Genomic DNA, 13,272 nt, shown 5'->3' with positions numbered 1-13,272 from the left:
GAGAGAGAGAGAAAGAGAGAAAGAGAGAGAGAGAAAAAAAGGAAATCTGTCTAATACCCTGACTTTCACAATATAATCAAAGAAATAAAACATCAAACTTTGTCCATTTGTCCAGTAAACAACCCCAGAATACCCCATGTTGACGTGCAAAAAAAAATCTTTCAATGACCAAATGCTGTGTTTTTATTTTAAAAATTATATATATGTATATTTAGATATATAATAAAGAGGAACATTAATCAAATGGGTTAATGATAAGCTAAATATTCTTTATTACAGCCTATTTGACGTTGGAAATAAATCGAGTCTGGCCACACCTAGATCCTGCCCTATTATGACACACAGAAAGAAAGATTGAGAGATTTTTTTTTTTTAATGTAGTTTAAAAAGACATTTATTTATTTATTTATTTTATTTTTTTATTTTTTTTGCTTTGTAGTGTTTCTATGGCTACATGCAAACCCCTGGGATTGGGCACAATAGAGGCAGATACTCGTGTGAATAACGATGTGTTTAGTGAATGTATATGTTTTATTCTTTCTTTCTTTTTTTGCCTTGTTATTTAGTAGATGTGTAACCCGATAGGGGGCAGAGAGAGCGAGAGCGAGAGAGAGAGAGAGAGAGAGAGAGAGAGAGAGAGAGAGAAAGGGGGGGGTGAGGGAATGTTGGACTGCAATGGAGCAGAATGCCATACAGGTAATGGAAACTCCAACTTTATATTACATTAAATCAACCTCTCGTTTCGTTTGCTATCCTCGAACAATTCATTCAGCCGAACGGTGATAATTTTCAGCCTTAATCTCAGAGGTCGCTTGATTTATTTTAGCTCGTGTAATATCGCCTTGTTTTGTTTGAATTCGCCTAAAACGCCGATTTGATACTCGTCCTATCAAAAGCCATGGACGTTTTTCTGTTGATTTGAACGGGAAAGTTTTTTTTGGGGGGGGGGCTTTGCCTTTTAAAAAAGTTAAGCCGAATTATTTTTTATTGTCGCCTTTCGATTTGTTCGACATGTGTTTCCCTGATCGCTGTCGAGTCCAGGCTATCATTATTATTTATTTTTTGCTATTTTCGTTAATGATTAATTTCTTTGTGTGGCGTGTCGGCTACCTAGCCCCCCCCCCCTCTTCTACCCCCACCCCCACTACTGCACTTTCTACATTTTTTTTTTTTACCCCCATAGAAATGTTTCATTAGTATTCGTATTTATTTTTTATTTCTTTCTGTTCGCTCGAATTCATATCGAGCTACTCGGGACATTTCCTCATTTTTATAAAATGCCACATTGTAGCTGTGAGTTCGCTCGGTCGGTCGTGTGAAGCGAACAAAATTAAACAGGAACTCTACTTTTTATGATTATTAATATTATTATTTTTTAATGACGTGAGATTTTTTTTTCACCAATATATTATATAATATTATGTAATAGACTTGACCTCGGTGGAGAGATCGATTGTTTATTTATGTATGTATTCTATTTAGGCGTAACATTTATGTGGCACTCCATTTTCTATATATATATATAAATAAAAGAATTTCACAGATAAGTAGGAACTAATTGGCAGCCCGAACACAATATTTCTTAATAAGGCTTTTACAAAAGCACAAAATGGCAGCTATTAGCCATTAGAAACATTCAAGACGGTAACATTTTGTTCTGATACAGCGAAGTAGACTTTAGGAAGTTGAGCAAAAAAATGACTTTAAATGTAAGCTAACTCTTACTTCTAAAGGAAGTTAGTGTCGTTGAATAATTAACATATAAACAGCCTGAAGCCTTTATCTTGTCTGGTTCTTTTTTCCCCCCCTCTTTCATATTACAACTATTTGCTGAAACTATTTTTTTATTATTTTTTTTTTTTACTTTAATCCTAGAAACAGCCATGTTACATAATACTTAGAAAAATAATCCTCACAAGAAGCACCAAGGTCAACTACTATGGGCTTTTACTTTGAGTATCTCTGCAGCCATGTTTTTTTGTTGTTTTTTTTCCCCTTCTTTCTACCAAACCTCCAATGATTTGGTGGTTTTTCTAGCGCAGAATCACTATACGGAGAAAAATGAGTGCTATTATAAAAATATACATTTTATTTTTGGCTTTGTAACCCAGCCTTAGTCATGGCCTGACACTGTTTTCCATGGTTTCAGAGCTGCACATGTGGCTTCTAAAGCTTTGCTCCCATAGGAGAAACCCTGCAGGGGGGTAATGGAGGCCCCGATGGAGGCGGTGGGGGTAGGAAAGGCCGCCAGTTGCTTACTTCCTTTCTCCCCATTGCTTTGTTAAAACAAAAAAAAAAAAAAGGCTCGGATTTACGACTGTGGAAAATATATATTCTACGTCACTTGAGAAGTTAATAGCCAAGACATAGCTAGCCTGTATGGCCTCCAAAGCTCTTATTAGGATTTACCCAAAATAAACAGAAAGAACTCAAGTTTACTGATATGTAGCTACATATTTCGGGCTTGGCTATGGGAGATTTTGTGTTATTTCTCGATTTTGTAGTTTTTAGGAAAATCTGGGCAATTTTCTATCCAAGCTGTTCCTAAACGGCGATGTCTTTTTTCAGCCAGAGAGAATCAAGATGTTTTTGGTTTACAGATGACTGTATTATCCCCCCCCCTTATTTAGAAGGCAGTGTTGTCTGTTTAAAAGAGTTAAATAGAGAGACGTACTCATAGAATCGAAGCTGAAGAATACAAGATCTTCGTCAGCAGTCGGTGATGTTGAGCTGCATAAATGTGATGGTTATTGCATAAATGTGATCATGTGAGGAAGGTGCATGTTGACCTTTTCATTTAAATCTCAGGGAAAGGGATTTGTTCTGTCTCATTTGGCCATTTGGAATGGAGACGTTTTATTACTCTTTATATACCAGAGCATTGTTGAATTCTCAAATCAGAAAATGTAAGATTTGATTCATTTCCTAGAACGTCTCGGCTCTGACGTTAGTGTCGGCTGCAAAAAGGCTTTAACTGCTATGCTCCTTGTTGTATGGTGGAAAAAAATGTTTTGGTATTTGACAAAAATATGTTTATATGGTGAATTTTTCCAGTCATGAGATGTTTAACATTTACAGAAGGAATCTTCAGTTTTAACAAAATCAGTGCGTTTTCAGGTCTTTCTGGAAATTGAGCTTGCTGGTTTCTTGGTAACGTGACAAACTACATTTTTTTAGTCTTCTTAACACAAAAAAGAGAGGAGAAGTAGAAAAGGAATGTTTATAGCTGCAGTAAACAGGAATTATCTTGTTTTAACCTGAAACACTGAAAAAGAGCAACTTGGTTCTTAAAAAAAAAAAAAGAAATTGTAATCATTAGCACATTTCTTGGGTATGTGAGGATTAATTAAATTCAGGATGTGCTCTTATTTTGTGAGAGGGATCAACTTTGGTGTTGTGACGACGGCTTTGTTGATTCATTTTCTCTAACACACCTCGTCATGTTTTTGTTTCTTACACGGACGCTGAGTTATCACGTGACTTTTCTTCGTTCCTGTAGCTGAATCCTGTGTTATTGTTCCCCTCTTGTCAGTGGTTAGGCCCCCCGTGCTGCCTGCGAGGCTCCTTCGCCTTCTACAAGTCGGTGAGCTGCAGGCCCGAGGCTGGCGGTCCTGTTAAAATCTGGAGACTCGGCGAGTTCTACTACGTGCGCTGTGGCCCTCAGGAGCCGGTGTGTATCGCTGAGATCACTCTGCTGTGGGAGGATCAGAGACAGCGTCACCCTCTGGCCAGTGCCAGACTCTATTACCTACCAGAGGACACCCCCAAGGGCAGGACTAAGGAACATGGAGAGGTGACTTGTCCAGATGCTATAATACTCTACATTTGTCTGTTTTTTTAGTGTCAGGGTGAATACACAGTAAAAACACAATTAAGGACAAGACATCATTTACCCAGAGTCTATCAATAATATCAGCGTTTGTGTCTTTGCCAAACAAAGTATTAAAACCTGCTTTTCCCCCCCAAATCTGGCTGTAAACCAGCTACTCTGGAGGAGTTTTATATCTGTAGAAGAGTCAGGCTATTGTTAAATTGTTTATCACATACCTCACGCACCTCTCAGGTGGATCATGTCTCTTATTTTTAAATCACATAACAGTGCTGGAGATCATCAAGGTGGTTTTTGTTATTTTACAGTAAGTCAAATTGTCTGGTCAGTTGAAATAAATTGGGTTCACCAAAAATACAGTCATTAACAAAAAATGTCAGTAAAATTAAAAGTTAATCAAACCAGGAAGTGACATAATAAACATTGTTTCCAGTCTATTTGTGGAAAAACGGAAAGAAGGGAATCATGCAGCTCTGATGACTCGACTAGACGAATGTGACGGTGGTCTGTTCTGAAAATTTAATCTCTAAGTCATTCCTGTTTGCAGAAGAGTTTCTGAACAGCTGTGTAGTTCATGTAATGTAGGAATTTAAAGCAAAAGGTTGTTATAAGCTAGAATGGATAAAATAACCCGATTTTTAAGGCAAGTCATTGGTGAATAAACATTTCGGGCCATTAAAAGGGGACAAATTTGTTTATTTATTTATTTACATACATGTTTATTCATTTATCCAAGTTTATGCTAGACAATTGTTCCAAGCAGAAATACAGATAGTAGAAGTACCTTTTGTATTTGTTTTAAAGACGCCGTGGAATTTTTTAACACTTGGGTTTTGTCTAAATGACGGCACCAGACGAACCCTAATCAGTAGCAGAAAAGTCAGAACATTGATTTCCATAAAACAAAAAAGTTACATGGACTAACCTCAGAGCACAACATGGACTAATTTACTGCCATGTTCTGAGCCAGACCTCATTAAATACACTGTGTTTTGTTTTGTGTTTTGTTGTTAGAGTCTATAGAGTCATTGTGCAAAACGAATGACTCCTGACTTTAAAACCCTTTGTTTTAATATTTTACTGGAAAGTTGGAGTTGCAGCTCGACGTGTGTGTGTGTGTGTGTGTTTGTTTGTTTGTTTGTGTGTGTGTAAGACTGAGTCATAGTTTTGGGAATCGTTAGCAAATCCTTTTCAATGCAACAAGTAGGATGAAATTTCTTTTTAAGCTAACACTTTGAACTTTTACTCTGAAGCAGTAAAAGCAGATTCTTCTGAAAGATGTGACTTTTGAGGAGTATGATCCGTGATGCACGGCTGTTTTGTGCGCATGTTTGTGTTTCAGGACGAAGTCATCGGCGTCTCTAAGAAGGCCGTGGTGCGAGTGGAGCATCTGGTGAAATGGACCTGTCCGGAGCCACCTCAGTGGAAACAGAACACCACGAACATCACTGACCTCTGTGTACTGAATGGTTCCTCTTGTTTAACAGATCCACAGGAAGTGAAAACCAAAGGTGATCTCCAGGGCTGTAATGGTGAATTGGTCTGCGTAACTCTGGTGAGAGATTTGGAGAACCAATGTTGCAGTCTGACTTTTTTTTTTTTTTTTTTTTTTCCCCCCCGTCCTCCAGATGATGTTTCAGGAGTTCAGCACAGGGTTAAGGTGCTCAGTTACCCGCAGTACTGCCGCTTTCGCTCCTTGCAGAAACGGATCCAGAACAACACAGCCCGACCCAGTCCGCAAGACCCTCACCTGCTGGCTTTGGGCTGGATAAAAATGACTCTACACAACACCCAGATCCTGTACTGCAGAGACACTTTCAGCCATCCGAGTCTGGGCACCAACCCGAGTTTAACGCCCGAGTTTGGTGAGTTTATTTTGCATTTAACGAGTATTTTAAATAAACCAAACAGCCCTCAGCTATCAGCACTTAGATGTGCAATATCATCTTTGGTGTAATCTTCTTTCATGCCACAGCATGTGGTTAGATGGCATGTGGTTAACAGCAGCTCTGATTAAAATGTTGTGTTTCTAGAGCAACCGCTCATCCATAAAGACCTGTACCGTATAGTGGAGGTCCACGTAATCTGAGGCTTAAACAGATTAACAGATGAGTTCTTCAGCATGAGAGAATAAAAAAAAAACATTTAATCGCCGATATAGTTATGTAAGGATTTGTTTCGTTTAACGTTTATGGAAGGAGTCTCCAGTGTCAGAGGTTCGTAACTGTTAGTAAGTAAGCGCCAGATCTTTCATAATATTAGATGTAACTATAAATGGTTAAAAAGCATGGCGTGTCATTCATTAATAAATAAAAAACAGAGTCGTAATAAACTTTGGGGTGCTTATGGTATCTCAGAATTACACTGGACCATACAAAGCATCCTGTCACTGATTATTGGCAAGTGTTTTATTCCTGTATTATTCAGACAGAAGTCTCCTGTTTAATGGCAAGTGTTTATTTAATGAATGTCTTTCCTCTCAGTAAATGCTACATGTACCCACAATGGGCTAAATGAAGCCATATGGAACAAATAATAAAATAAGCACAACTTTAAAATGGCCGCCTCATTTGTGTTGCGTTTGTGACAGGATGCCTGTCCGTAAGCCTGAAAGGAAGACCGCGGAAACGTCGCGGCAGAGATGGCGACGGAACCGATCAGCAAAACCTCAACCATTCCGAGTCATGGAGGGAGAGAACGAAGGCATGTCTTCGAAGCTATTTATATAGAAAGCATATAATTAAGCATTAAGCATGATGAACTGGATTATAATCGGAGATTAACGTGGGATGGTAAATGCAGGAAAACGTCATAAGCAACGTGGAGACGATCGACGGTCACTGGCTTCCGCATCCTGAGGAGAAGATCTTTCTGGATCAGCTGTATCTCTTCATGGAGCGCCGAGGTTCCCCCATCTGCAAGGTTCCTAACCTGGGCTTTAAAAAGAGTGAGTATTAGCTTCCAGGATACGTCAGGTTAAAATTAGCGATGTCCGACTTCCTCTTTTGACTTTTCTCCATTACATCTATAATGATCTGTAATGATCATTATTATTTGTCTGCAGTTGATCTTTTCCTGATGTACTCAGTCGTCAATAAGCTGGGAGGATATGAAGCGGTGAGTTTGAAATATTATATAGCGTGTATAAAATCAAATTTTTTTATTTGTTTAGTTAATGGGAATGCTTTTAAGATTCTTGTGAATCAGTGTGACTTTTGATTAAGTGGGGTTCTGATTTTATGCGATTCTGATACAGTGTGAATCTGATTCAGTCTGCTAATGATTCAATATGATTCTGATTCAGTCTGCTAATGATTCAATATGATTCTGATTCAGTCTGCTAATGATTCAATATGATTCTGATTCAGTCTGCTAATGATTCAATATGATTCTGACTCAGTCTGCTGATGATTCAGTGTGATTCTGATTCAGTCTGCTATTGATTCAGTGCAATTCTGATTCAGTGTCTCAAAAGAGGACAATAAAACCTTTTATTTAAAATAATAATCAAAACTGTCAATATTGTAACTTTTTATGTACATTTTGTTAGCCTTCATTTAAAAGTTTTTACTCATTTCATTTGTTTTCATGTTGGCTCTCCTCTCAGGCCCTTTTTTCAGTGGATGCAGGCAGAGCGCTGTTTAAAAATAACAATAAGCTTATTTTTGTCTGCGTTAGATTAATTAACTTTATACGTTCATAGACTATGACCATTTGTGTTTTATAATAGTCATTTCAGAGAAATTTGGTCCTTTTAAATGGCCACAAAATTTGTGAAACCCTGGCGCAGGGGCACAAATAAATCTTTCACAACAAAACCTTTACTGACTTTGTAATTTACTTGGTCTGTACTGAATTATGGCCACTTCTCAGGACGAGAAGGAGTTTTTCCTCCAACATCGGATAGAAACTTGCATTGTGTTTTTTTTTGTTTTTTTTTTTTGCCTTGTTTGTTGTATTCATGGAGTAACTTCTTTTGGTATAGCGGAGCTTATGCACAGCATACTTCTTGTCCAGTTGTCATAAAATCATGTAAAAGCAGAGTTTGTTCATTGTCGGATCTGAAAGTTAGCTTCACTAATTTTATGTAGCTTATCATGGATGCTTGAGTATGTGGAAGAGGGCAGACTGTACTTACGTCTGAGTTTGTGATGCCGGAAATATTGGCAGTTTAAAAAAATATGAACTTGGTTGAGTAAATTTATCTCTGAGGTGGTCAGATTCGGTTGATTAATTCCTTAAAGGATGCTCCACTAAAGTGCCCACCTTGATTCTCCTTCATCATGTATGGTCAGCGTTACTATAGTAACCAGCAGCAGGAACAACAACTGGAGATTTTGTAGTACAGGTCTGGTGACTATAAAATCATGTCAGGACTTGAACTTGAAATGAACTTGTGCTGTGTCTACAGGTGACCTCTCGACGCTTGTGGAAAGTGGTGTACAACGAGCTAGGAGGAAGTCCGGGCAGTACCAGCGCTGCCACCTGTACCAGACGACATTATGAAAAGTGAGTCACCTTCCATTACAGCAGCAAGTCCGTGGCTCTGCCCTCGCGATCCTCAGCTCACACGGTGCGTTTGATTTGTTCTTGAATCTCAGGTTGATGTTGCCATATGAGCAGCACATAAAGGGAGGAAACCAACAGCTGAACAAACCCAAGGCTCCGGTCCCTTCATCTGCTTCGGCTGCGTCCATCAGGAAGGTCGTGCGAGGGAGAGTTCAGAGTGCTCAGAGAAAGAACGGGGTCACTAGTCAGGTAAGACCTGTTTTGAGAAATACCTGTGGAATAAATCTTAGGCATCATGAGCGATACAAATCACCCTGAAGGAAACATTTGTGATGCAGGGAACACAAGAAATCACAGATTTTATTCTGGTGGAATTAATCACATTGGTGTTTGATGTTTATGGCATTTATTCACACACAACAGACGTTTCGCAGTAAAAGTGCAGGCTTTTTATATTTTATTAATGATTCATTTCTAGGCAAGTCTTCAAGATTCAATTCTTTTCAAGAAAATAAATAAATTGCTCCACAGTCCTCACTTTACAGCAGCAAACATCACTCGGCTGTTCCCTGTGCCAACCAACAGTTAGTTGAAAAAAACAGTGACACGTGTCATGTTAATGTCAGGGGATATGTTATCTGTGATTATTCTGTCACGATTCATTCTTTGTTTCAACTTTGCTTTTCATATTTTTACAAAGTGTAACACACACAAAACCAGTTTAGCCAGCCTGTGAAGTGCATTGCTAAAATTACAGCTAAAATTTCCAAATCAGATATTAAGGTTTTCTGTAACATACATGATATCGAAAAGTTTTTTTTTTTTTTTTTAAATTTTCTCCATATAGTACATAATTGTCATGAAGCAACACCGTTAACGTTAGTTACTAAGGTGTACTAGCAGATTGATCTATACCACCAACCTGGTGGACATCTAAACTTTTTAAAATGTTACACAGAAGCAAGTTTTCTTGAAAGTTTCTTTGTTTAATATTAAAGAGAACAGTGCTGAATCAAGTGTGTAAATTATTTGACTGATTTTATTTTTTTTTCTGATCTGCTTCATTAGGCAGCACCACCAGATGGCGCCAGGGCGCGGAAAAGAGGACGACCTCCTGGGAAAAGGACCGTTAAAGTTCTGGTTCGGGGCAGAGTTGGTAGACCCCCGTCTCACACTAAAGCTTCGAGTGAAAAGGTAGTGAGTAAAGTCCAGCCGATCACAGTCATTCAGGAAGTAAGGATTTCTCCAGCACCACCACTCACCACCCACATGCCCCAGCAGCAGAAAGCTGAGGAAGATCTCAAGGTGAAGCAGGAGGATGAACCTTGCTTATTGTCTGGACAATCTAAGCTACAGATTGGAGGCTCTCTGGAAGCGTTCAGCCCCACTAAGGGGATGTGTCCTCTGGACTTCTTCAGATCTCGTTTGGGTCTCAGTGGTGTGACTGGTCCGGAGAGAACTCAGGAGGCCTCGATTACAAGCCAGACCAAAGCCAGGAGTCCAGAAACACCAGAGAATTTGCAGCACCAGTGTTCTGGATGCAACTCTGCACATCCACCATGGACTGGAGGCCCAAGAGAGGGCCTGACCGCCAAACCTCAGCTGCCTCCTCTGAAGATCCTCCCGTTGGACATTGATTGTAGCCTTCAGTTGCACCAGCTTATGCACACTCGCATCGGCACGGCACATATGGACACGTTCACCAAGCGTCTCTCGGAAGCATTGGCTCAGGATCTTAGCAAAACCAACGGCCATGCCGTGCCTGTTTCCCAGGAGCAGGCTGTGCCTCTAAACTTGAGCAAGAAGCCCACCACCAAGAGGTCTTCAGATGACGTGGATTCCCAACGGCAAAGAGACTCTGAGGCCAAGCGGCTAAAGATGGAACCCGTAGATCTTCGCCTGACTCTAAAGCAGAATGGAGGTTCCTCAGGACAAATGGTAGTCCAGGATGAGCCAGCTGACCTGAGTTGTCCACGCAGGGCCAGGGCTCTTCAGGACAGGACTAGCTTAGACTTGACTGGATCTCAGGATTCACAATTATCTCCAAGATCCGATCTTAATCCTTCCACAGACTCCGTTTTCCCTTTGAGCATTGTCTCGTCATCGGGCACCACTCTGAAATGGCAGGAAACCGATTTGAACCCCGTGGATCTGAAGTTGGGCGAGACCCCTGAGAGACTTGGCGTTAATCAGAACACAGAATCTTGTCCTAAAGCTGAGCAGCTCTCCCAACATATTTCTTTCAAAGATTCCAACACAAGGGATTATAAAGTTCCCTCTCTCATTTCCAAGCCATCCCAAAGCTGTTGACCTGCAGACATGAAAGCAGATCAGAGTGTAATCTAAACGTCTAACTTACCATTCCTCACTCCTCTCTGTCTACTAATATATATATATATATATATATATATATATATATATATATATATATAATGACATATAGACACTCACTGGACACTTTAATAGCAACACTGTTCCTTTCTTCATTTATACAATCACATGGCTGCAGAGCTTCAGTAAATGTTCCTGACTGAGAGGAGAGGAACCCCTATATGGCTTCAAACTGTTATAGCTCCTCAACCTAATGGTTCTTTGATTTGAGATGCTTTTCCGTTCAGCATGGATATAGAGTGATTTGAGTTTCCGTTGCTCGAGCCAGTTACCAAAATGAAATCTCCTTTTTTTTTTTTCCCCCATTCATTTGTTTGATGTAAAAGACTCGAAACTTCATTCTTTCGGTGCCTGATTTGTTGCACTGCTGCTACCCGATTGGCTGATTCGGAGAGTCAGCATTAACGAGCAGGGGTACAGGTGTTCTTATTAAAGTGACCAGATTTAGTTGGACTATCCTGCTTCTATGCCAAGTGTCTCAAACACTACTACTGTACTCCTTCTGGTCTGGGCGTCTTTTCTTTTTTTTTTTCTCCTAACAAAAGGCCAATTGTCTTATGCAGTCAAGTTTTTTTTTTCTCTCTCTCTCTCTCTCTCTCCCTCCAAGAACTCATTAGTTTTTGAGCGGCTCAGCCAACGAAGGTCACGTCACATGACTCTGGAAATATTTCGATTTCTTTCTCTACATATTAACGGTGCTGTTATTTTGACAATACAGGAATTCTGAATCATATATTTTAGAAACGCTCACATTGCGAATCACAGATATTTGTGTTAACTTAAAAAGCCAGTTCCAAAGGAATTGGATTGCTACTGTAGCTTATTTTGGTCATTGTCAGAAATATGCTATTTTAGGCTTTATCGTTATTGCTTTATAAGGGAGTCTTTTACTCCCATTTTTTGTTTATTTCCTGGACTCCCGTTGGTTTTATCGTTCTGTCTTTTTATACATTTGTCTTTTCCTCGGCTAATGAAGCTCTACACGTCCTTTCTTCTGCGTTTGCAGAGTGTTATATTTGGTGGTTGTTGATATTAAACTCGTGCAATTAGTAGTTTTTAGTTTTTAAGGGTCCAGCGAGAACTTTTTAAAGGTTTTTTTAAGGGCATTGATTAGATCTATATATACATACTTATTATTATTTTATTAATTTTTGTTAAAGGCTTTAACGTAGACGAGTAAGGAGATGTTCTCGGTCAGCGAGGGCTCGTTTTCTTTCTTTCTGTACGCAAAATTCCTGAACATGTTTACAGAGCAGGCGATACGGAGACGTTGGGAGAGCTTCACAAACAAGCGTGTGTTTCCTCTGACCGGGCAGAGGTTTGATATGTGGCATGAAATCGCAAGTGGATTTTAGAAAAAAATGATTATTATAAAAGAAGAATATGACTTTGCAGATTGGAAAAATGCTTGGATCATTTTATTTTAATTAATAAAAATGCATTCTTTATTGAGTAACTCATTATTCCTGCAAATTCGTGCAATTCAGCTTTTATTTTTATTTTATTTTATTTTTTAAAAATCTGGTCTGAAAATTCCCCCCAGGGTTCCTACATTTTCTTTCCCTGTCGTTATTGAATATCAGAATTGAACTGAGCAGAAGAAATGACGTTGCCGCTTTAATTCAGCAGCACTCTTTAATAAATTGTGTCGTTAATTCATTAGTATATTTAATTGTGCAGTATTTGTCATGGATTGTTGATTTTATTTTATTATTCTTTTTGGCGAATTTCAATTCCAACCCTGATTGAAAGCTAACTTTTGTTCTTCACCGTCTGTTGTTGACACGATGCTCCTTTCAAGCCCGTGCTGATGAATGTGGACCATCCAGTCTTGTCTGATTTGTTGTTGCTTCAAACACCCAAATTCCTGCTACACAATACTGTGGACTGTCTGATAGAAAAACTCCTTCTATGTATAATTTTCTTTTATTTTTTTGTTTGTTTTTATTCATCTTTTACAAGACATATTTAAAGGACCTGGAGAGAGTGGCTGACAACACCATTACAACACTGAATATTTATAATAAAAACGTTACTCTCACGTTTCTTCGTGTCACGTGTTGCCTGCACCGCGCCTGTGTGGCCACTAGGTGGAGATGTTCTCTCACGGGCGTTTCTCTGGTAGGCTTTCTGGCCTACATGAGGACACGCATTCCACCATTTTGGAATGAATGTATTTCACTTTTTCCGTGCACAAGAGGGATATATTTTTTGTAAAATGGCTGTCATTATCAGTTTTAATACATAACGATTGACGATTTCCGAGTGCTGTTTGTAAAGGGTGTTTGAAATCTGTTACAGATGAATGAGTATTTCTGGGATTTTAAAAAATAATTTCTGCACACTTCTGGGTCCCTTCATGTAATGTTTTAACAAGTTTTCAATAACTGGGCTGTCAGTCACATCTGTGTGTGTGTGTGTGTGTGTGTGTGTGTGTGTGTGTGTGTGTGTGTGTGTTTGTGCTCAGCTGTTTGGCTCTCACCGGACCACCACACTCCCGCCCCCCCACCTGTGCAAATACATACAGAATAAAGCCAGGACGG

At 39.3% G+C, this 13,272-nt stretch overlaps 1 protein-coding gene across 1 annotated transcript; it reads left to right on the top strand.

Moving 5' to 3' along the window:
- The first annotated feature begins 544 nt into the window (after positions 1-544).
- On the top strand, positions 545-12,770 carry zgc:77151 (uncharacterized protein LOC337153 homolog). Its single transcript, XM_058415806.1, has 10 exons — positions 545-696; positions 3,533-3,793; positions 5,172-5,340; positions 5,458-5,694; positions 6,420-6,532; positions 6,632-6,776; positions 6,894-6,946; positions 8,241-8,338; positions 8,431-8,587; positions 9,407-12,770. The coding sequence occupies exons 1-10, from the start codon at positions 676-678 to the stop codon at positions 10,646-10,648; spliced, it is 2,496 nt and encodes an 831-aa protein (XP_058271789.1). The 5' UTR covers positions 545-675; the 3' UTR covers positions 10,649-12,770.
- Positions 12,771-13,272: the final 502 nt, after the last annotated feature.

The sequence above is a fragment of the Hemibagrus wyckioides genome, linkage group LG18 (assembly GCF_019097595.1).
Source record: "Hemibagrus wyckioides isolate EC202008001 linkage group LG18, SWU_Hwy_1.0, whole genome shotgun sequence".
Lineage (NCBI taxonomy): Eukaryota > Metazoa > Chordata > Actinopteri > Siluriformes > Bagridae > Hemibagrus > Hemibagrus wyckioides.
Note: the sequence above shows the minus strand (reverse complement) of the source record. Positions and strands in the feature narration are given on the sequence as shown.

Bases quoted from the DNA above. Each gene is read 5' to 3' on its own strand.
- zgc:77151 (XM_058415806.1), top strand. From the start codon at position 676: ATGGAGCAGAATGCCATACAG. The intron at 6,777-6,893 runs GTGAGTATTAGC...ATTTGTCTGCAG, and splicing joins TAACCTGGGCTTTAAAAAGA to TTGATCTTTTCCTGATGTAC. The intron at 8,588-9,406 runs GTAAGACCTGTT...CTGCTTCATTAG, and splicing joins AGAACGGGGTCACTAGTCAG to GCAGCACCACCAGATGGCGC.